This window comes from Chionomys nivalis, chromosome 1 (assembly GCF_950005125.1).
Source record: "Chionomys nivalis chromosome 1, mChiNiv1.1, whole genome shotgun sequence".
NCBI classification, from domain to species: Eukaryota; Metazoa; Chordata; class Mammalia; order Rodentia; family Cricetidae; genus Chionomys; species Chionomys nivalis.
Window position 1 is genome coordinate 162414656 of NC_080086.1, and position 24543 is coordinate 162439198.

The 24543-nt window shown below is 46.1% G+C and overlaps 2 protein-coding genes across 2 annotated transcripts in view; one reads left to right on the forward strand and one right to left on the reverse strand.

Annotated features, from left to right (window-relative positions):
- Dennd11 (DENN domain containing 11) overlaps positions 1–21315 on the forward strand; it is a 34873-nt gene extending 13558 nt beyond the window's left edge. The window contains exons 3-9 of the mRNA XM_057769361.1: positions 555–713; positions 5941–6094; positions 11745–11883; positions 13144–13275; positions 13422–13572; positions 14308–14376; positions 15747–21315. Coding sequence (XP_057625344.1) covers positions 555–713; positions 5941–6094; positions 11745–11883; positions 13144–13275; positions 13422–13572; positions 14308–14376; positions 15747–15942 — 1000 coding nt within the window. The 3' untranslated portion in view covers positions 15943–21315. The remainder of the gene's footprint in view (positions 1–554; positions 714–5940; positions 6095–11744; positions 11884–13143; positions 13276–13421; positions 13573–14307; positions 14377–15746) is intronic.
- Positions 21316–23342: 2027 nt separating this feature from the next.
- Positions 23343–24543, reverse strand: part of Agk (acylglycerol kinase) — a 75414-nt gene continuing 74213 nt past the window's right edge. The window contains exon 16 of the mRNA XM_057779297.1: positions 23343–24436. Coding sequence (XP_057635280.1) covers positions 24299–24436 — 138 coding nt within the window. The 3' untranslated portion in view covers positions 23343–24298. The remainder of the gene's footprint in view (positions 24437–24543) is intronic.

The following is a 24543-nucleotide window of genomic DNA, read 5'->3' on the forward strand; positions in this document are numbered from 1 at the left end:
TTGGAGTACTAGCTGTGCAAATGGCGCATTGTGAATTTTGCGAGAAGCCAATGGATATGCTTTCAGGATAATTTGTAGCTTTAATCTCTCATTGGACTGGAACCATGGCTGATCCAAGCGTATAAAGGGAAGGAAGTAAAGCGTCGGCCTCACTGGCCCTGTCAGAAGCCAAGGAACTGAGAGCGTCAGGGTTTGTTCTGAGAAAACAGACTGTGTTCCAAAGGAGCCTGGAGGTCAGCGTTCGTCCTGGTTCTCCCCTTGAAGCCGTTAGTTGTGCCAGAGAGGATACCAGGGTCTGTGACTGTGAACATTTGAGTGGCACGCCTGTAGAGACCACATGCTATCTCTAACCCTTGACTCTGGGATGGCAAGTTCTTAGAGTCTTAGAGCCTTGACTGCTCTCTGGGAGACTGAATGACTTCTTTATGACCAAACTTTGTTATCTGGAGCTCTGAACGTAGCTGTTTGCACCAAGATGGCATTACAAGGGAGAAAAGCAAAAAGTATGTCCTTTTCCTAAGTGGGAGCCATGGTACTTATTTGGTCTATTTCAGCTATTTTCGAAAGGGGCCCTTCTTTGGCCTGGCCTGCTTTGCCAACATGCCCGTAGAGAGCGAGCTGGAGCGTGGCGCACGGATGAAATCTGTGGGTATCCTCTCTCCATCCTACACACTGCTGTACCGCTATATGCACTTCCTGGAGAACCAGGTTCGGTAAGTGGCTTCTATACGTGGCTTTTATATGTTGTGGGAAACAGCAGGATCAGCAAGCTGGTGCCTGTGCATTGAGTCCTTGGATGCGGAGGCTGGGGCCCAGGACCACAGGTGTCTTTCCTATGGTATCTGTGGCCCTGGGCCAAGCCTCAGTTGATGTTCCTTTCTTTCTTACAGCAAATTATTATAAAATAATTCTTTATCCTATAATGAAAGCTGAGGATGATACTTGCTTTCAATTTTTATTAATACTCTCATCAATTTTAATGACATTTGTTCAGACATGAACGTGATCTTTGTTTATACTCAGCTGCTATACTTACTGTTTTCCCAGGTAGGCAGGTAGAACATAAATATAGTGTTTCATGTCAAATCACGTATTATTTGGAATAATAAAAGAATATGTAAGCAGAAGAAAAATTATTAGTTACTTTCTATATATACATATATATATGTATATATATTGCATTAATTGAACATCAAACAATGCTGGAGAATGTTATCTCTAGTCTACTCTTGGAAGCACCATTAAATTTTTAATCTCTTTTCTTATATTTGTGCTTTGATAAAATATGCTTGACAAATGGGCAGAGTGGCCCAGGAAATAAAGGCTTTCAGTTTACATTAGTAGCAATATAGCAAGACCTTATTTGTCACACATACAACATATATTAGTGTGTGTATGTATAGTGTGTGTGTATAGTGTGTATGTGTATACTTAGCATAGATACTATAAACTATTTCATTTTATGCATTATTCTTCATTCATTCATTCATTCATTCATTCATTTACTCATTTTGAATTAGAATCTTGCTTAGTAGCCCAGACTGGCTGTTTAATTTGCAATCGTATAAGATCCAGGATGGTTAATGGGTTATAAACTGCAGTCCTCATGATTGCGCAGCTGCTTCTCTTAACCCCTGAGCCACCTCTACAGCTCCCCTGGGTCATGGTTTCAGTCGATGGGATCTAAGCTAGTCCATCCTTCTTTCTTTCATTTTTATGGTAACTCCCTGTATCTCACATTTTATCCTTAGAGTCTGACTCTTCCCCCTGCCCCTCCCCGCATCTGCCCGAATACTTTGGAGTGAGCAAGACTCTGAAGTGCTTTTCAGTACAAAGAAGTTGGTTTTCCCAGCCTCATGAGATCTAAATTGGTAGATTAGAGATGATCAGCTTTCCTGAACAGCAATTAAAAAAAAAAAGTCACTCTCTTCTTCAGCTCTTAAGCCAATGGTTTTTGATTCTATAGCAACTCATTTTCTGTGTACCAACTTCTGCTTTAGCTAAAATAGAAGCTAAATTACTGTAACAGAGAAGAGACCCCAACATATAGCTGTTCAAATGAGTCAGAAGCCCATCTTTCTAGCACAGCTGTCCCAGACCAGATGGAGAGAAGGGTCTTAGCGTGGATGATGCCTGGAACGCAGTCCTTCCGTCTCGCCTGTCTTCTAGTGCGATGGTGGAACGTGACTCATTGCTATCCTGTGACATTTCAACCAGGAAGGAGAGAGACTGATGCAAAAATCTCAACTTGAACACATCACTTCTGTGCGCATTCCGTAGGCTAGTTGTTGGCTGCTGGCCAAACCCAGCTGTAGAAAGTCTGGGGACGTGTCGTTCCCGAAAGGGTGAAGTCATCTAAAATGTGGAGGCTCTGTGTGCTAAAGGAAGAAGAAGGCAGCCTCTACCAGTGTCATCAACTGTAGACGTTCCTTAGTTACCATAGCCACCCAACAGCCCTATTACCACTGTTAGTTCCGCATGTCTTTTAAAATTGATCCATTCGTGTGATTACAGATATAGATCACACAAGAGAAAGCATGTATCGTGTTTGTATTTTCCCTTCTCCTTCAGCGGTAGAGGAGCTCTCACAGGGGCACACTGGAAGCTTCCCCATTGTTTTCCCTTGTTGATTCAGGAAGACTAGAACAGAGATGAGACTTTGATAACAGGGCACAAGGAAAGAGGAGTCAGGTCTAGATGGGACATTAACTTCTGTGTAAGTTAAATTCTGGGCTAGTGAGAGACCTTGGCTTTAAAAAAAAAAAGAATCCTCAGAAACCATACCAAAGGTTGACCTCTGACCTCTACTCATACTATTGAACACACTGTCGGGGTAGCTTCACAGCGTGGCAGAACAGGTAACTCATGATTTATTTAACCATTCCATCGTATTGAGCTTTAAGATTGTTTGGTTTTTTGCACCTACAGACAGGAGCATCTTTTGGATAAATTCACATTCACAAATTTCCTATGGAGTCACTGGGTCAGAGGATGGACACAGTGTGCAGTTTGACACCCCTCAGAACGGTGGGTGGTCTTTGCCCTGAACCAGCAGTAAATGGGAATGCCTGATGGTTCCGTATCTATAAGCTGGTCCAGACGACAAAGTGAGGTCGCTGGCGGAGCATCTCTGAGACTCAGTGGATGAATCAGTGCAGAGTACAGTAGGGGACAGCAAGGGTCTCTGTCCTGAGCATCTGCACAGCATGTGCCCCATCAGTGCAGGGGGCTGTGGGCCTAAAGAGAACCCAGCCTGGCTGCTCCTGCAGGGGAGTCCTTGATCCGATTTACACCGCTGGCGCGCCGTCATTTGTCCCCACCATTACAGGACTGTCGCACAGTTTCCATGGGTGGCATGGTATGTGCTTCGGTGTGGTAGTTTTTAAATTTACCTGCCCTTCTTGAACATCATCGTCTCCATCTTTGAAAAGCCACCTTGTCTTCTGGCACTCTGTGGCTCTAGTACCTTTGGTGTTGCGGTTTGATGATCTTTTACAAAACCTACAGTGGTGTTTAAACTGTGAGGCTTCCACACAACGGTTGGATAGCATTCCTCTCTGGATTTCCGTTTATGCCTGGGCCTCGGTGTTCTATTCTACATTGTCTGTTACTGCCATGTTAAGGCAGTGATACCTTAGGCTGTCGAGGGCAGAGTCCTGATTAGCTGTTTTCGTTTCGCATCTAACGTTTATCTTTGTGTAGGGGAGTGAGATCAGGCTTGATGAAAAGTACTTTACCTGCTGAGCCATCTCGATGGCCTTGCCTTTAGCTTCCTGCCTAGAAGTCTCACAGTGCTGACTTTTTTCTGGAGTATCTTGGTCCAGCTACAGCGTTGACTGCGGTCAAAGAGTAAAGACCAGCAACTGAGTAGCAAATCAGCAAACAAAATGAAGGTGCCTTATTTAAATTGCTGTGGATAAATTACTTCTTTTAAGACCAAATATATAGATTTTTCGTGGGCTGTTAAGGGAAAATGGATCTTAACTCAAACACATTTGAACTTCACACATTTGAACACATTCCAACTGGCACCCCGCTGCCTTCTCAGAACAGCTAGCCAGACCTTAGCCACCAAGGATTTCCTGTCCAGCCCAGGAGCTGTGAGTTACAGCAGTTGCTGTGAGCGCCCTCATGCTGGCTCATCGCTGCTAGAACATGGCCGCCTCCCGAAGCAAAGCTTTTCGTACCCCTAAAATTAGAGTGAGGTGCTTATTTTTAGTAATTATTTTCTAAACTTTTCTTTGGGAGGAGGCAAGGGCCCATTGTTTAATTTAGGCTAACCTTGAAGTTATGATTCTCCTGCTCAGCCTGTTCTTGAATTATAGGTATACACTGTCACAGCTAATAACACACACATGCACACACACACATACATATACTTTTTGTTTGTTGGTTTGAGACAGGGTTTCTTTGTGTAACAGCTTTGGCTGTCTGGGAATTCCCTCTGTAGACCAGGCTGGCCTGGAACTCACAGAGATCCTCTTGCCTTTGCCTCCTGAGTGCTGGAATCAGAGGCATGCGCCACCATGCCCAGCAGCAACATGTTTTTAAGCACAATGATGACGTGATGTTACTGCCTGCTCTCAATACAAATTTGTGCACAAAGTCTCTGCCATTATCTTGCCGTTGAGTGCTGGAAGTCACTCTGGGCGGCGACGAAAGCGTCTGCTGCTACGTTTTCATTGGACACCTTCCTCTGGGCAGCTTGAGTTACAATGCGGCGTAGATGATGGTTGGTGGATGGGAGGAGCAGGGACTGCCTGTTTGTGGTCAGTGCCATTCCAGCTGTAATCGGCGATGCTCCCTTTTCTCCCCGAAGCTTCTTTTTTTAATTGTTCAGTGGTCGCTGGAAAATAAACCAGGGTTGAGAGGACTTTTTATTCATCCTTGTGTTAATTTGCTGGGACAGTCTAACAGCATCTGTAATGGGGTGCCTGAGAAGAAAGAGACTTCCTGTCGTCTAGCTCTGGAGTCATCAGTGTTACCGCTGTTGGTTCCGCGTCTCCCCCAGCTCTGTGCTTTGCTGGCAGTCTCTGGGTAGCTTGGCATCTGCATCGCCAATGTCTGCCTTCATCTTCACATAGCTACCCCAGGCCCATGAGTGTATGTGAATTTCCTCCTTTTAAGTCACACTGAATTGGGTTTCCTTGAAAATACCTTGGTTTAACCTAATTGCCTCTGTGCAGTCATCCCAATAAAGCCGATACAGGTATTGAGATAAAGGTACCGAGGTAAAGGCCGAGATTCCAGCATATCTCTGGGGAGGGAACAAGAATCCGCTTATTATATTTCCTTCCATTAATCATGATGCCTTGGTTTGGAGGCAGGATTCTGTGTTGTCCAAATGATCTAGGACCTCAATGGTATTTTCTTGATCTAAGGGTCAGTTAACAAGACTTTTGGCCTGAGCACAGGGTGTCAGAGGGGAGTACAGGGTTCGCGCGTGCGTGCGTGTGTGTGTGTGTGTTTCTGATTCATTTACATTATTACTTGATATGAAAGTGTGAGCCCCCAGTGGCCTTCAGTCATAGCTTTTCCTTTCTTTGAGACACTACGGGCTCAGCTTCTCCCTGTTCCTTTCTACCAACACTAAGCACAAGCACGCTCACATTCTACACAAAGCAAAGCAGCTGTAGGCAGGACGTGTATGGCCTTCCAGGTTCTTTCTTCCCACAATAAACAGCGCTTAGAGAAGCACAGGGGATCAGCAGCATAGCTTGCTCAAGAAAATCAACACTTGGCCCTACCTGTTCGTTCTGAACATTTTACATGGTGCCATTGGGGAGTTTCAGGCCCCATGTGTGCATTTTGCACAAAGATGACTTGAAGGGAGCGTCCAGGTGCGGCCCTCCGGAGTATGTCTGGACCTTTAGCTCTCTGGGTGGAGATTCGCAGTTGTGCTGGGCAGAGCCGCTCACTGTGCGTGTGTGTGCTCCGCAGACACCAGCTGGAGATGCCGGGACACTACTCTCATCTGGCTGCATTCTATGAAGACAAGAAAGGGGTGCTCCACGCCGGCCCCGGAAGGGGCGGCAGCCTGCCACCCGTCTACTGGCTGCCTTCCATCCACCGCTACATGTATCCCGAGATGAAGGTGAGGCTGGCCGTTCTCTCACCTATCTGGAAATAGTCGTGGTAGATTAGTTTTTAAGTAATAAGGAAAATTATGCCTCAGCCTCGTGCAGAATAGTGCTTTTGGTAGAACTTGGTTAAATGTAAGCATTTGGGTTCATTGAAAACAGAAGGCAAATTGCCTTAAGCAATATGGCGTCTGGAGCCTTCTATAATCATAGCACAAATCCACATATGCTGGGTCACGTGGGGCGATCTCCTGGGATGCAGCATGCTTTTGATTGTGTCGGTTGCCTCTGCTGTTAATCTAGCCAAACATTCGAACTAAAGATGAAGAGTTTGGTGAACAGACAAGGTCTTTCCTAGCTGTGTTATTTTGACATTATTTTATTTGGAAATTCTGTCGCATCCTTTGCATTTGTACTAGCATGCTTGTTTAATGTTGGCAAGAAAGCCGACCGTGCAACAGGTGTTGAGAAGATACAAAAGCGTCTAAGAATATGAATTTCTGTTGTCCCTTCCTTCTCCTTCTCCTGTGGCTGGGCACAAGATATTTCAGTAAAACTCAGGACTCCTCTTTCAAAGAAATTAATTTATCAATGCCTGTTGCAACATTCTTTTAAAGCAAGGTTTAAAGAAAAGTGTTCTTTTTTTGTTGTTTGTTTTATTTTTTATCCTCTTTGTCTATTTAAAGCAATTGAATGGCTCACTGACTTGCTTTAGGCCTTTATAGCTAGGAGACTGACAAAATTAAAACACAGGACTATGTCAAAGCCCATGTTCACTCCCTACCCCCCTTCACTGCTTTTCCAGATTTGGACCAGAAAACAAAGACATGGCTCATGGGCCAAGAGCAAATTACTTAAATGAGATTGACTTTTTATGTCATTTAGCCATAAGGAAAAAAATGAAATAAGTAAGATTTTATCAGCGAACCAAGAAGAGTATGCTAGGTATTTAAAACTAATTCAAGACAGGAACTCAATAGTAGAGGAGTCAGAAGACTGAAGGAGCAAGCAGAGGACACAGTAGCCCCTCCCCTATATTTGTAAACTCACCACAGTTGCTACCCTGTATTGGCCAGCTATTTCTGCCTAACAAACCACCCAAGATTAAAAGCTCGAAGTGATGCATGTATATGATCCCACAGTTTCTGTGAATAAGGACTCCAGTCCTGGCTTAGCTGAATCCCCAATTTAGAATCTGCTATGAGAGACTTCAGTTAAGGTTTCAGCCAGGGTTGGACTCTCAGCACAAGGTCCAACTGGGCAAATACCCATTTTTCTAAGTTCATATGGGAGTTGACAGAATCAGGTTTCTTTTTTCTTTTTTTCTTTTAACTTTCTTATTGAATCTTTGGGGATTTCACATAATTTACCTCAATTCTGTTCACCTCCTGCCCCCCATATTCCCTCCTCATCTCTGCTGCACCCCTCATACAAAAGATAACAAAACGAAATAAGCAAGCAAACAAAAGCAAGAACAGAAACCCCCCAGTAAACCAAAACAGAACAAAAACCACGCCAGGAACAGAAAAATCTCTGCTTTTCCTCTCCTGCCTCTCCGCCACCTCTTCACCTGTCCTGATGGCACTGGGGGAGTCAGTGTGTCATATAGTGTACCCCTTTGTCCCATCAGCTTGACCGGCAAATGTTTGTTGCAGTAAGTCACTGGTCTTGTCCAAGGCCTCTTGTTTTTGGAGCACCATCCTCCTTGGTTCCTCACCAGAGCTCCTCTGGGGTATCCTGTGGCCGTCCCAAGTCTTGGTGATCTTGTGGGTATTGTTCCATAAGACCAGTCCCTTCATGAGCTCCCGTGGGTCCCAGGTAAAGTAGATGCTAGAGTGGGTCAACCCAAGGTCTAATTGCAGGTCTGGGTGTTAGCCAGGCAGGTCAGATTGAGCCATGGAAGGGCCACCTACCTCGGACTTGGGGTTGGAGTCAGCTCCCCTACGTGCATGTCCTCAGGGTAGGTTCATCCTCGCTTGTAGTGAGGGGTGGGGGCCCTCCTGAGTCCAGGGGCCAGCTCTTTTACTGTAGTGACCAGCAAGAGGCAAGGGCAGCTTTCCCAGGGCAGTGAAGGCCAGGGCTAGCTCAGCATACCCCTCTGATTTCATCTTGCGTGGTTCCTAAGGCCTCCTGAAGTGACACTGGCCACAGACATCAACATAGATCCCAGCTGCTGCTGGACCACAGACCCAGACATGGTCCATGGCAGCAGCCTGGGTCCGGACAACATCCTGGCTCTAGGGTCCCACTCAGGTGGGAATGGTTCTGGCAGTCACGTGGCCATCAGACACCACCAAGGCCTCAGGTGCAGCCCCAACCCTGGGCCACTATGTGACTGCTAGAGTGTGCCCTTTAGATATGAAAACACCAGAATTTTATATGTATGTGTGTGTGTGTGTGTGTGTGTGTGTGTGTGTGTATATATATATATATATACATATGACTGTGTAATTCACCACTATTCAAGTCGTAGGCAGCTAGAATGTCCGTGTAGTAAATAGCCATTATGAAGAATGAATCAGAATGCAGCTGATGGCAGGAAAGGTCTGCCAGGTCTATTTTATGTGGGGGCAGCAAGAGCAGAACACTGTACGACTATGATCACACTTTGTTGAAAATTCAGTCTCAGGCAAAACCATCATATACATATTCTGTGTATTTTCCGTGAAGACAGAAAAACATGAATGAATACATACATATGTAAGTATGTATGTATGAACATATACATCGTGATGCCTATGTGGCCGGAGAGCAAGGCGAAGTGCAGAGAGTCAGGGAGGGCAGTGCTTCTGTTTATAATGCAGAAAGGGCTTGGGCAAAAGGATGGGACTGGAAGTGGTACAACCTAGCCCTGTGCCTGTGGTTCTATCTCCAGAGCCAAGCAACACATCTGTACTGAACATACACAGGCTTTTTTTCCTGATGATTCTGCAGACAGTGCTGCACAATGACTACAGGGTGTCTTAGTTCGGGTTTCTGTTGCTGTGAAGACACACCATGACCACTCTTATAAAGGAAAACATTTAGTTGAGGTGACTCACTTACAGTGTCAAGAGGTTCAGTCCGTCATCATCATGGTGGGACATGGGCGGCGTGCAGACAGACTTGATGCTGGAGAAGTAGCTGAGAGTTCTACATCTTGTATGCAACAGGAAGTAAGTCTGTAACACTGAGGGGGGGGTATCTTGAGCATATATGAGACCTCAAAGCCCACGTCCACAGTGACGCATTTCCTCCAACAAGGCCACACCTACTTCAACAAAGCCACACCTCCTAATAGTGTCACTCCCTTTGAGGGCCATTTTCTTTCAAACCACCACATATAGTATTTGTAGGGTATTCGGTATGTCAATAATTTAGAGATAATTTAAAGTATATGGGAAGAAGTGTGTATGCTACATACTGGTATTATTTCATTTGAGAGATCAAGGATCCACAGGATTTGGTATCTGGGAGTGGGTCCTGGGAAGCAGTTCTCCATGGATACTGACCATATATATTATAACTACATTTGCTTTTTATGGAAGATCATAGACATGTTCAAAAGGAAACTTTTTATTTTCTGCAAAAGCCCCTGAGAAACAAGCTGAGAAATTAGACATTTAAATCCAAGTAAGAGAAGCACCTGTGTCATTGTACACCTGAGCGGGGCGCAGCGAAGAAGGGACAGGATCTGCGACTGACCACAGAGGGAGGACACCTGGGGTGGTCTGCGTGTGGGACCCAAAGCACTAACATTCCCTCGGCCCCAGACCTTTATGTACACTCATCCTTCTGCCAGAAGAGTGTCCTGCAGATTCGTTCGCTATGTTGACGCTTAGACTCCACTTACTTCAGGAAGCCTTCTCCGTCTCAGAACGCAATCAAGCGCCTTCCCATTTGCCCTCGACAGTCACTGTCCTTGTCCTGTCACCTCAGGCTATATTATAATTGCTTTTTCTACTTGCTCTGCCCATCAGGTAACTGTCAAAGTCAGGGCCTGGGTGTCTTTATTCATTGTCGAAAATAGACAGCCTAGTGATTTGGCACAAAGTAATCACTTAGAAGATAGTTCTCGAGTTAGTGGATATGTGTATCTATGAATGAACAAATAAATGAAATGAGAATTTAGAATCATTTACCTTAGGACATACTTGTACAGTCCCCGGCAGGTCTCTATACAGCGCAAGCACGTTCATGTCGAGGGCCTAAAGATTGCAGAAGGAAGGCAGGGGAAGAAAGGATTGTGCTCAAGCTCCCTTTTTGTCTGGCTGCCATTTGACTCAGTAGAAGACAGTGACTGGAGAGATCTGGCCAGCCTTGGCCCACGAGGGCCCCTCTCCCTGGTGATTGAATAAAGTGCCTTGGAAATAGGCTAAGAGTCACAGCAGGCTTGCACAGTGGACGGTGGCCTTGCTCACAACAAGGGGCTGGTGAATGATATCAGGGTAGAGGTTGTAGATTGCTTTGGAAAGGAAAATTTCCCTCCCAGGTAGCCCCATCGAAGCTCTGTAGATTGAGGACAGCCAGTGGAGGCGTAGTACAGGGGCTGCAGCAGGGCTGGCTTAGGACTTCGGTCCGTCGTCGTCGTCCCGTCCCCCCCCTCCCCGCCATTCCAGCAGCTGTCAGACTTTCAGCTCCATGTGTACTTTGGGGAGCTGCCTGTCTTCAGAACTGTGCCTGCCTGCCTTTCTTATGGCAGATGAGCTCACTGTGCCTACAAGGAAACATCAGAGTGGCCTTCTGAGCTATCACAGGTCGCTGGTTTGGCACCTCTGTTCTGCTAGTGACACTTAGTGGTTTCCATGCTTTGGTGTTCCTAGCTATAAGTCATTCATGTTATGTCTCCAGTGGTCCTTACGCCGGCTGAGGTAACCCATGATCTGATCTTCCTGTTTTACGGGCTAGGAAAGCAGACTGGAAACATTGGCTCCCTCTCCCAGGCTTCCCCGTTAGTAAACAGCAAAGGCAGGAGCGCAGTTCTCAAGCTGACACTCTCAGCCCCTAGCGGTCCTTCCAGAAGGTAGCTCCATGGTAGGGTGGCCCCCTGCAGTTAGCGTTCCAAGGAAGCTGGTTAGAGTTGAAGTATGCCAGAGGTAGCCATGAGACTGTTGGAGCCTCCCTGCCTGTAACTGCTGCAGATACAGGAGAGTCCCCAGGTCCCTGCTGTTGCAGTCTGTTTGCTCGTCATTGTATTGCAGTGCTGAGTGTTTTGTGTTGAACGTTCTCACTGAGGCATACATATCTTCAAGGGTAGTTTCTAAAAGTACATACTTTAAAAAACATCTGCATTCGAAACCCATGTGCACATACAGGCACGTGCGTGCCCAGGCCAGAGGAGGTGCTTGTGGGATGTCTGTTATGTGATACTGTGATCTGAACTCCTGTCACCATGACTGTACGTTAAGCGCGCTGAGCCATTGAGGCGTCTCTCCGTCTTCCAAATTGCTGAGTTTCAAATAATAAAATCCAGCTGTTTCCTCTGCACTTCTCTCCAGAGTAAAGTGTTTATAGTTCTTAAATTCAGACTTCATTCTTTTGGGAGACTGACACATCAGAGGAATCAAGCACCAGGTAGCATTTAGCATGGAAGCACCTGTCTCTGAATGCTTGGGGATTTCTCGGAAGGCTCTTTCACAGTGACCACCTCTAACAAGCTGTCCACCTGCCCTTGTGTGTTTCCAGATCACACACCCGGCTGGCTGCATGTCTCAGTTTATTAAGTTCTTTGGAGAACAGATCCTCATTCTTTGGAAGTTTGCCTTACTCCGAAAGCGCATTCTGATATTTTCTCCCCCACCCGTTGGCGTCGTGTGCTACAGAGGTAACAAGAAGCCCAAGTGAGGGGCTCTTTCTAAACACCCAGTACATATGTCCTAGTCCTTCAGTTACTGAGCAAGTTAGGAAGCGTTTGGGCCCTATCAGTGGGGTCAAGGCTTCTGGTTAGATTTGTATTTTAGAATGTGCAGTCTAGAGGCAGTGAGGACAGATGAGGTTTCACCTTCCTATCTGGGGGAGAGATGAGGGTCTGGGTTGAAGCAGAGATGAGGTAAACTGGATAGGGTTGACTGAAGTATGCAGGGATGTAGTTGAGAAAGAGTCTAGGACCACAAAGATGATGGAACCACCAAAATGGGGAACCGAGGCATGGGGGTGGGGAGTAAATTTGGGTGTGTACTTCTTGAGACATTTCCGGGGAGATGTATATCAAGCACTTATGTGATTGAGTCAGGACCTGTGGGGAATAGTTGGCTTTGAGAAGGTTTGAGAGGGACACAAAGCCTATATCTTTGGGATGGACAGCATCACCTGGACAGAGTGTGACGAATGAAGGTGTCAGGTGTGAGAGGTTGGCAGGAAGTAGTGCAAGGACAGGTGAATGAAGGAGATGATGGAGAGAGGATGGGAGCTTCCACAGGGTATTGAGGAGGGGGAAGGTCAGCAGAACCAAAGTCTAAGTCAGGTCAGTGAGAGAAATTCAGAAAACACCTGTTTGACGATACACTGTTGATGAGACCTTCAGGATATCCAGTTCTGCAGTGAGGCCCTCAAAGATTTTCCAAGACCACCTGGTTACAGGATAGGTAGCACAACCCAGGCTCTCCCCAGCTTCGGAGACAACTTCCCATTGCCCTAGCAAAACACAAGAGGCTGTGAATTCCTAAGAGGTTTGTTTGGGCTTTTAGTTCTGAAAGTCCAAGAGAGCGATGCTGGCATCTAGTCATCTTTTGAAGATCCCCTGGTGGAAGAGATGGTGCAGGAAAGAGTAGTGTGGGGGAAGGAGCAGAGTGACCCACTCTGTAACATGCTTTAGAGATAACTGACTCAGTATCTTCAGACGACACCAAAACTTGTATGAGCGTGCCACCTCTTTGACGTAATTCCATCTTAAAGATCTCGCATCTCTCAGTGATACTATATTGGGGGCCAAGCCTGAGTGTGGGGTTTGACAAGAACAAACCACAGACTGTAGCAGTTCCCATGTAGGTCAGCTGTTTGGAGGTATTGACCTGTGCTCGGTCCTGAGTGGAGGAGATGGAGCAGAAGGGAAGATTCCTCACTTCTGTTGTCCCCACCCTTCCAGTGTACTGCTGCTGTTGTCTGGCCAATGTCTCACTGCCTGGCATTGGAGGCACAATCCCTGAGTCGAAGCCTTTCTTCTATGTCAATGTGGCTGATATTGAGAGCCTGGAGGTAGAGGTGTCCTATGTAGCCTGTGAGTATGGCGCCCTCCCTTTCTCTTCCTGTGTCCAAACCCTTTCTTCTCAGAAATAGGCTCTTGAACTCTTGGCTCTGTAATAGGATTGGGGTGGCTTTCTCTGTGCCCCCTTGGAGTTACCTCATTAATCCTGGGCTCCACAGGCACCACAGAGAAGATATTTGAGGAAAAGCGGGAGCTGTACGACGTCTACGTGGATAACCAGAATGTAAAGACACACCATGACCACCTGCAGCCCCTGCTGAAGATCAACAGCGCTGACAGGGAGAAGTATCGTCGGCTCAATGAGCAGAGGTGAGACAGCTGTCCGCCATATCCATGCCGTGTGTGCTAGTCAGTGCAGCCCAGGCCAGCGCTGTGCTAAAAGGACCAGAGGTTTGCAGGGCAGTCAGGAGCACCATCCTGCTCAGGGTGGCTCTGTGAAATCTGCACAAAGCCTACTCCACCATCCCTTTCCTTGAGCATTCCTAAAAGTGGGGGATGGGGAGCAGGGGGTAGATCTCAAGTGGTGCTTTAGGAAGCTGAGATGCTACCCTCATTGCAGGGTAGCAGACACTCATGTGTGGTTTCTGGTGGGCTTGAGACTCTGAGATCCCATGAAGGAGCAGTTACAACACCAGCTTTTAGAAACACCCCAAAAGACCTTGTTTAGATTTGCCCATGTATGTTTGGAATAGCCATTTATCTGAATGGTATGGATCCATTAGGAAACTTGTGTATGCACACTGTCCCACGTAACTCTCAATTCTGTTTATCCTAGGAGAGAAAGGGTTAGCATATATTATCCCCATCCAGTGGACAATCAGGCAAGACAGTCACCTGACTATGGGGGTTCCAGTGGCAAAACAGGCCACAGATCCTGGGTTTGAGTCCAGGCTTAGCTCATTCTCTTCCTAGTCTCTGGCCTGGCGATAACTCTGCCTGATGCTGTTTCTTGGGAGATAGGGACAGTGTTGATGTTGGATTGCTGCCAATCACGTAATTGGGTGCAGCAGCCACTGAGCCTGATAGTGTTCTCCCCTCTAATAGGCAGATGCTGCTGTACTCCCAGGAAGTTGAAGGAGACTACAACCCTTGTGAAGAAGACCTCTTTGTGCTGTGAGTTGGCCTGGGCAGGAGCTGTGGGTCTCTGGGAATCCTTTCAGTACTAACTTCTATGGACAGACAGCTTGGCTGGCGCCCATGCACCCCACTACAGTTATTCTCGGGGCTCTCTGGGCTCGGTCTTTAGTGGTAGCCCGAGTCCTGCACACCTATCAGGGTGAACCCAGAGTTGCCGAAGAGATAGGGACAGGTCCTAGAGAAAACGGGGACCCTGAGCATGCATCTGATTGACCATTTGCATCCAGGATGTCACCACATAGCTGTCATCTTTCCACCCTCTCATTTGTTGACCCTCTGGAAAGACCAGTTCCTTGTCCTGAGTATTATGAGGTCAGCTGGAAATTCTACCCTTGAATTGAGGGTAACCTCTCCTGTCCAGATCTGGTAGACATGGGAAGGGCTGGCTTTCAAGGAGCCACAGGAAGTCCTGTTTCAGAATCAGAGTAGAATGTGGTTGAAGTAGAAATAAATGCTCTGGAGGGTCCTTAGCTTTGACGAGGGCACCTCCACGGAGCTCTGTCTTGTTTCCGAGTCTACTTCCTAATGCACACACACTGTGTCTGGGCGGACAGTCTTGTCTAGGTGTGACAAACAAGCTATTTTCTTACGTCTGTGGAAAACCCCTGACTCCAAAGCAGCATGGCGGAATGAACGCCTTTCTAAACACAGCTCGTTTACTCATTCAGCATGAGTGTACAGCTGTGACCCTAAAATCCTTTTCTTACTGTATAATGCTCCCGCAGACACCCTCCCAAAGAGGGCACACACCAAAGAGGTGCTATGAGCCTTGCCATCCTCAGTGAGTGCAGCGTGCCTCCCCTTTCCACTCACTGCTGGCTTCAGAACCTCCCTGTGCCTGCTCCAGCCCCTCTGAGCTCTCCCGGTCTGCGAGCAGCATCAGTGTGACCTAGGGCTGCAAGGCCAGCACGGAGCCCTGCGCTCTCGAGCGAGGCTTGTTGGCTACCAACTGCAGCGGTCCAGGCAGGGCTTTGAACAATGTGCATTTCAGTCTCTCGCTTGAAGTCTTGGCCTCAGAACTGCATTCCCAGGTTCTGTGTTTTCACTCTTCCCTGAGGGTAACGCACAGGGAGAGAAGCTGTTTAAGGAGCCTCTTCGGAAGGCCGTGCTTAAAACAGGAAAGTCGTGGTCAAGCCACCATCCCTACAGATTACTGTCTGGTGATTCTTGCTCTATGATTTCCTTACTGACATTATTCACATTCTAATAACCATTTCACATTTCCTCCCTCTAAAAATTGTTTAGACTTAATTTGGAAGTTTTACACAGTTCGGGCTCTGTATGTTTGGGTTATCTGGTTGACCTTTTGCTGCGTCTTCTCTCCCTTTCCTGTCTTGGAAATGCAGGTTTTTCCTAGAGCAAAACAACCGGATTTTTCAGACTCTGTTGGAGGTGTCTGCCAGTCAAGACAAAACTCTAACAGCAGAGCATGCCCGAGGCATGGGACTGGACCCCCAGGGAGACAGAAGCTTTCTGATGGACCTGCTGGAGGCCTATGGCATCGATGTCATGCTGGTCATTGATAACCCCTGTTGTCCATAGGAGGAGGACCAGGACTTGGTGGTGAGCTGCTCATGTGGGGTGACAGGAGCCTGGCGTGCACCCCAGGCCCTCAGCAGCTTCAGTTTAAGTTAACACAAAGGACTGTTTAGACTCTCCAACCCATGTAATGTGTGCCATTTCCTTTCTCCCCTCCGCCCTGGGGCTGAGGTGAGGCCATCGGGTTTGTAGCCTTTGGTTGGACATTGGAATCTACTGTCTTCCACGGCTGCTGCTTTGGGTTTAGTCTTAGGAGTTCCGTCAGTCAGAGGGAGTCAGACTCTGGGATGAACTGTTCAGAAGATCTGTAAGTCTTCGCCCTTCGTTGCATACAAGGATATGATACCTGTGAGTCCTAGTGTGGCCTTAGATGTGTATCTGCCTAAAACCAGAAACTAATCAGATGACCTTTTAGGGTCACCAAGTTCTAGGGGTCGGGTTGGGATGACCTACTTGTCACAGGACAAGTCTGCATCTTCTGGGTTGATCGGAGTGGGGACCACAGACAAGGAAAGCAGTGTTTCTGACAGAATGTCAGGGAAAGGTGGAAAGCCAGGAAGAATCTTTGAAACCCTTTCTAAAGTAAGGTAATGGTAGCTACACAGCATAACACCCCCCCAGCCCCTCCTGCGTCTGAATCCCCTCCGGATGGGTTGGTGAATTTTGAAGGTTGGAGCTGGCCCCGGAGCTTATATAAGCAAGTTCATTAGACATTTGAGTCTCTTTTGAGGGCTGACTATCTTCTTGGTGTAACAGGTTCGACAGGCAAGGGAAGACATCGCAAGGTTCTCTGAGAGCTCTCCGGAGGGATTGTTTGCCGTCCTGAAGCAGATATTTCTAGTGAATTCGAAAACGTAGCCAGGGTCTGAGCTGGTTGACTCAGTTTGGGATGTGGTGGGAACAGGTCTCTTAACTGGTTTAAAACTCCCACAAACTTATCTTTAGCAGAGAAAACATTCCTTAGCCTAAGCAGCTGGATCCACAGATCCAACAGATTTGACAGGGAAAATAAAAAGTGCCTCCCCTGCCAGGAGAATAGCTAGAAATCGCAGACGTACAACCATGCCCGCTTTGGCCTGGGATGGAACTTGCAGCCACCCTGTTCGGGTCTCTCGCGACTGCCAGGTTCCTAGATGAGACACTAGGTGAGAGGCAGGTGTTAACCATACTAAGAAAGCCAGTTCCAATGCTAGTCTCCTTAAAGATTTTGACTCAGAGTTTGCATTTTCAGTAATGATTTCTTCTCCTGTGCTCTTCCTGCCTGCCTCCATTACATGTGAACAGCTAGCCATCCAACATCCATGTCGGTAGCCAAAGAGCAGTCAGGCTGATGTCCGCAGCAGAGAGAACTTCAGATCACGGGGCTGTGCCTCTTATCTCAAGTCTAGGTTCTCGCTTAACTCAAGTATTTTCGCTGTAGTTCCCTGATTAAAAATCCGAGAAGGAAGACATTTGCGTGTGTGGAGATGCAAATACACACTGATGGGTCAGGGTAACATCTTTTCTGTAAATATATAAATAAGTTTAGGCATTGACATAAACTGTTCAGCTAATAGGTTTTTCTCCTCTGCAACGTGGGTTTAGCCGTCATCCCAGTAACACGTCTACAAAAAACAGCTGTGCGCAGTGGCTCAAGTTTCACCTGCTCCTTCCTGTGGCTGACTTCTCCTCGTGCCCCAGGGCCGACTGAACAGGGACCATCAGATGCTGATGAAACAGCACTTCCAGTAATCTCTGAGAGCCTCAAAGTTGGGCGTAGATACCCAGCCAGAGATAGGAAGAGCCCTTCCTGAGACCCTCCCTAGAGCCTTCTGCTTGCCACCACTGTTCCCCTGTGCTGTTGCAAGCTGATCTAAAGATAGCAAGGGTGAGAAAGGCTGTCCTTTGTGAAGTTGGGCCCTGTGGACCCTTTTTAACAAAGCAGCTGATTTCCTGGTCTCTTTGTACCCTGCCCACCCTTGCAGAGGACCAGTGTATTAGGTGGCCCAGAGGGATACAACCCCCAGATGATGTCATGTCTTAGGTCATAGGTTCTGGGCTCAGCTGACCCCAGAGCAGGACTTCTTGTTCAACATTTCTTTCAATCCTTTCCTACTCTGCCAGCTTCCTCCTGCAGCCAGAACCTGGAACAGACCTCTGTGTGGCCCAGCAGATGTATGTTAGCACCTCTGCAGCCTTTGCCTCCATTATCAGCATCAGAGTACGTCTTAGAAGTGAATTCCTGTCTGTGTCTCCGTGAGCTCTCACTTCATCAGACTGATCCCCCCAGTGGCAGTGAGCGATGCAGGCCTGCCTTATGTGCTGTAGGTTCCCCATACAGCGAAGACGTTTGGGTAGACGGATACAGGACCCCTCTACTATGATGGCACAGAACCTAGCAGCCACAGGATTTGCTTTTTTTTTTTTTTTTTTTGCCACTTTTGAAATACTTTCTGAAAACCCATCTGGTTTTATTAGGAAGAAAGGAGTGAGTTCATACCCTTCACAACTTTCTAGGTCTGATGGTCAGCAGAGTCAGGCTTTTTTTTTTTTTTTTTTAAATTACCACTGGCCTCTAGGGAACAGGGTTAAAAATTCAGATGTGGGTCCTGCCACTCTCCTGGTGGCCCCTACCAGATCCCTGCCTAAGCTAACAGAGCCCTTCTGGGGAGCACTAAACCCCATCTGTACCATGCTATGAACCATGTGCCAACCCGGAAGCACTTCCTGACTTGAGTTACTGGCTACTCAGTCATTCTTAAGTTAGAAGAAATTCCAAGTGGCCACAATCCTCAGAGGGACTGGGGTTTTAGAGTTGTGGACATCCATATTAAGTATAACAAAGGCCTCTTAAAGTGGATGTTGTCAATTTCATTAGCAGATGGTAGGAAATAGTTGGCTAGCTGGTGCCTGGCTCAGAACTCTTTCTCCAAAAGGAGTAAAAACTAGCAGAGCTTATCTCCCCAGAGTCTTCAGAGGAAGGTCATTGCTTGGTATTAGCTTCAGCTTTAAACATGGAGCCTTCCCTATGCTGGGCGCAGACCCAGGCCAGTGTTGGTGTCCTACCTGGGGCCCATATGGTCCCGCCAGTTAGGAGTACAGTGTGACAGGAGGCGTTGGCCTCCCACACTGCCACCTTCCCTGGCTGTGGGAGAGAAGCTGTTTCCATGGCTGTGACAGAATAGAATAGGAACTGGAGACTCACTTACCTTGCTGAAAACCACAAGAAAACCACGGGAAAGGTGAGAGCGGCACTCAGGAGACAAGAGTGTTAAATGCTTCGTGGGAAGGTTCGCTTACATACTTACCTGACGTCAGTTAGCTAGGAGATAAAAGTAAATTAAGCCATAGCTCGTGGCTGTCTTCCTTCTGGTGGTGGCAGGCGGTGAACCTGCTCTGTCTTGAGGCACTGAAAGCATATGGATGCAGTGAGAGAGGGAAACGGGACTTTCAGGGAGACTTGCACAGGGTGGTACCCAGTTAGCCTTCTGGTGGCAAACGCTAGCCTCTAGAGACACAGGCACTCAGGAACTGTCCTTTCCCTTAAACTCACAGCAGAGAGTGGATGGAGGTGTTCTCTCCAGGTTCCGTGTAGTGGTCCTTGGTAAAGAAGGGATACAGGGTGTGGATGAAAGGAATTACAGGATAATGACGAGTTTCACAGGGAACTTCCTTACCATGAGAAGAGTTTGAAAACTGATGAGAACCTTTGGAGTAAGACCAACAGGCCCTCCAGGGCTGCCGTCTCCCCACCAGACTTGCAGGCAGGTAGGCTATGAAGAGCTGTCAGCCGTCCTGTCTCCCCCATGGCTCACAGATCCACACGTGTGAGAATCCTGGGGCCTGCGGGCTTTACCTCAGCAGACCTAGTCTCCTCCCTTCTCATCTCATGAAAATCCTTTTCTGATTCAGGTAGGGGAAGGGGAGAGGCTGAGGGCTCTTTTATACCCAGCACATGGGTTTTGACTCTTCCACTTTATTGCTAGCATACCTCTGCTCCCAGAAGCGACTGGAGTACTGAGTGTTGTAGGAAAAAGACTGTGAATTAAGGTAATGTTTTCCCTATGAGAAACACAAGTTTATTTTTATATCAGTGTTACTGAGTACTAAAGTGTTGCAATGGAAAGGAATTGCAAAGTCATAATCTAAGAAGGAACGGGCAGCTTTGTAATTGGACAGCCAGGGAGGCCCTTAGTGTCACTGTCCATGACAGTGTACTGAAGCTGAGCAGACTGTGAGAACTTCTTCAGTGGCACTTGTTGGCCTGGGAGGGATGAGATGGCCACCAACTTTGGCTGAAGCTCTAGGACAGAAGGGATAAATGCAGTCCTTCGGTGACTGCTTCCTCCTGGTCAGGGAGACGGTGGGAATGGGAGGTGGTTTTCTAGCTGGCACTTTAATTCACTGAAGCGACTGCAAGTTGGGTGATGACGCTGTAAATTTAGAAAAGGAATAGGAAGTTTCTGGTGCTATATAGAGAAATGAAGATGGGATAAAGAAAGCTCTGCTTTTATCTTTTTAGAACTTATTCTAGAACCATGTTGACTTAAAGTCTGAAAGGTTTACAGCAGAGGATTTATTTACTTTTGCAGCAGGTTCCTGCTCAGTCTCACGGTGAGTTTATTTTGCTTCCTGATGATACTGGGGCTTATGGGGGCAGAATAGGGTTTTATAAATTGTGTATAGACGGAACTTCAAAGTGAAATACCCAGCAAATATATTTAATTGAAATTGTATCTAGGTAAATTAAGCAAAGATATATAAAAGTTAGGAAAACTAACATCAGCCATCAGCAATGGGGGATTCTGGCTGGGCTCCTGAACTGCCAGCATGGCTGGCTTCTAGGATTTGGGGAGGAAGTAAACAAAACAAGTTCTTTATTTGTCCAGAACTTGCTGGCTAAATTTTTATATGTCTGGAATATAATCCTTTCCTGAAGAAATAGTTGTCACCAAGGAAATCTGTTTTCCAATTTTTTTTTCTTTTTAAAACATTAAGTGTCCCTGTTGCCTTAAATGTAAAAACCTACTTTGAGTAATAACCCCAGCCTAAGAGTTATAGCAATAAGAGAACCCAAATCTATTTTTGTTTCAAGTCTTTACCTCTATGACAAAGTCAGAAAGATAATTGGTAAGTTTTGCTCTGGGTACTACTGCAGACCAATGTATCCTTTCTCTGTGTCTTCAACTGTGTGTTATTTACAGACCTGAGGAGAGCTGGACTTAACCCTGAGGCTAAGTGCAAATGTTTCTTGAATTGATTCTTTCTGTGGTACAAGTAACACCTGTGTATATCATATCTGTATATATCTGAACCAAGTTATGTGCAGAAGTTGATAATAACTATATTTACAAAAACCCCCAAATTTTTACAATTAAAGTTCACATTTTAACATGAGCCTGTGTGCTGTGATCTCTAGCAAGGTGTCTTGGTAGGAAGGATGATGGCCCCACCTGTGAGCAGAGCCCAAAGGCTGATGCTGCTTTTACCTAGAGATGAGGACACACACTGGGGAGCGGCAGCCAGTCCTTTGAGAGACTGGTTGGATAAACATCTCCAGGTAATGGAAACTAAAGTCAGAGAACCAGGACTGTGTATCTTTAATCCCCACAGGAAACTTCTAGACTCTAGAGAAGCTATTTTGTGTCAGAAATATCTTCTCAGAGTTTTATGTGGCATTATATAGATATATGTGCACATGTTTAACTGTACTCTAAAACTTATTTCAGCTTTGCCTTCGGGGGAGTGATTTTAAGCCAGTATAGAGTGAATGGCAACACTGACTAATGGCAAGGCTAGGTTTCTATTTTCTAAGTGGGATGGCATATCTAAGAGTGTGCCTTATAAGAACTAACATTCTTACAGTTGTTTCTATAATAATATTCTTATGTCAGTTGCTTGTATAAAGGCCAGAGGTGACCCCCATGATCCCCTTGGCAAAGCTGAGCGTCTGTATACTTGTTAAATGTGGGTATTTTATGGATGTCCAAAGAACAAGTAGATAATGAAACCCAAGTCCTTAAAGGAAACTAGGGAGTAGCCGCCCCCCATCCCCGCCCCCCGCCAGACAGGGTTTCTCTGTGTAGTCCTGGCTGTCCTAGAACTCACTCTGTAGACCAGGCTGCCCTTGAACTCAAGAGATCTGCCTACCTCTGCCCTGAGTGGAGTGCTGGGATTAAAGGTGTGTGCCACCACCGCCAGGCATGTGAGTAAAATTCTTAATGTGGGTCCAGTATCTTTTCCTAACCTCGTGGCACTTACGGTTAGACTCTGCAGCTACACGGTGTTTTAAGAACGAACACTGGATTCTATACTAGTCCTTCATGCCGTTACAGAAGCACAGATTCTTTTACCTCCTTACAACAGAGCGGCTCTTACCCTCCACAGCTGGCTCGGGGTGAGTGATTCATGCTCATCTTCAGACTCACCTGTTTGTTGCTGATAAAGCAGAGCATTTGCCTCCACCATAGACATACAGAAATAAACAGACAAACCTTATTTTTGTACTCTTCAATTGAGGGCTTTCTTGTAGGTGCTGTGTCTGATCCACTCATGCACTGATTTTACTGGAATGGGACATGTGGATGGGTATAACACTGTCTTTAAATTTTATCTTCCTCAAGTTCCTGTTGCTATGGCCATCACTTTCCCTTTTAAGATGACAAGGGCTCAAGCCAACTTTAGATAGTGTAGGCCTTCTAAAGTTCAAAGTCTTCTGGGTATGAGCAAAGGAAATGCCCATGCTAGAATTAAAAGTAAATGGTACTGGGGCTGGAGAGATAGCTCAGCAATTAGGACCCAGGTTCAATTCCCAGCACCGACATGACAGCTAACAATTGTAATTTCAGGATCTGACACCCTCACACAGATATACAGGCTGACAAAAGACCAATGCACATAAAAAATAAATAAAAACATGTTTTTAAAAAAAGATGGTACTAATGATCTGGCAGGAATTCATTACGGAAAGTCAAGTGCTTTTAGTTCTCAGCTTGCAACAGACTAGAGGAAGATCTAATCAGATTGTTAGTTAAAAGATCATTATTAATATTCATGCAGTAGTATGCTTTTTCCTACTAATTTCAAAGCAATTAAAAATGATATAATTCTTACATCTAGTTTGTGGGCTCATGAATAATAAAAAATAAAAAAGGAATATAACGAATACAGAATATCCTTGTCTCACCAGAAATAATATTTATGTATCGTATAAATGAACTAGTTAGGAACAACAACATTCTAATAATATAATTTTTAATTACCAAAAAATTCATTACTGCTTTAAATAACTATTTCTAATAATATATAACAATAATTGTTAAAACAGTTGTTCTGTAATGAATTAGCACTTAAGCTAATTTTGCTGAGAAAAAACAATTGATAGACAGTGGTATAGAGATGTACCCAAGGGAGAGAAAAAAATAATTTAAAACTTTCATATAAAAAGAGTTAGTTCACTTGTTTATTTATATAAATAAATGAGGGGTACATTTAAATTACACTGGATATGTTTAAAAGAATGATGCAATACTTTATTTGTAAACAACGGTATTTACACAACACTAGAAAGTACACTGACAACTCTTTAGCTTCCCATAAAAATGATATGTCAACATGAATACGTGATTTTTAAAAATAAAATATAATACATTTGGGAAAAGCAGGAGTTTTGAAGTAGTTTTAAAATACATTCTCCAGGTCTGGTTGATTTAGCTGTGAAGGAGCCGTTTAAAAATGAAGATTCCTGCCAGATTGAGCTACACAGCTTGGGGGTGGGTCCCAGGTCAGTTAGTTTCAACGTGCGCTTCCGTCATATACATGCAAACTAACAATGAAGAAGCATAAATTTGTCTTTTAATAGCATTTTATAATATGTTAGCCAGGGCTGAAAAGGAAACAACCTCACGTCTGCTTTCCAGATTGAGACCATGGAGCATGGAAGAACAGCACCCATGAGAGAGGCACCCGGAGAAGGCAGCTGCTTCCCTTGAATGCCCTAGGATGGTCAAAAAACTGGAACAGTAGCTTAGTCTCCATATTTCACTCTCCACTGAGTGAAATTCCAACCCTTTGCAACTCACTGAGCACAAGAACTTCCTTGAACCTGCCTGAGCAAACCACTATGTAGGAGGGATCGACTACCACAACACAGGAAAGCAGGACCAAAGGGGTGCTGGTCACTAAGTGGGTGAGGGTGACAGGGTATGCTCACTAGGAAGCACTACAGGTCAGGAGAGGAGAGGTCAGGACTACTTGCCATGAAAATTCCCTTGGGATCCTGTGACAACACTCTGGGGAAAGATGAAGCACACCCATTCATTCCCTTGTGGTCCCACTGGTGGCGTGAAGGGCAGCCCGCCAGCGCCGTGCTGCAGCCGGATCACTGGGATGCGCTCTGCAGCATCTGCTCCCTCTTCCGTGGGTCACAGAAGAACTGCAGTTTCCTGGGCAGCAGCGTCACCTCCACAGGCATGGCTTCATACTCCTCGCTGTCGATGCTGAAGGAGCCCTCAGTTCCCTGAAGAGAGGAGGGGTTCTGAGTGCACCTCTGTGACCTTCATGGATGAGGAAGCATCTGCTGAGGTCAGTCAAACAAAATCTCCCAGTGCTCACTGGTCCTGGAAA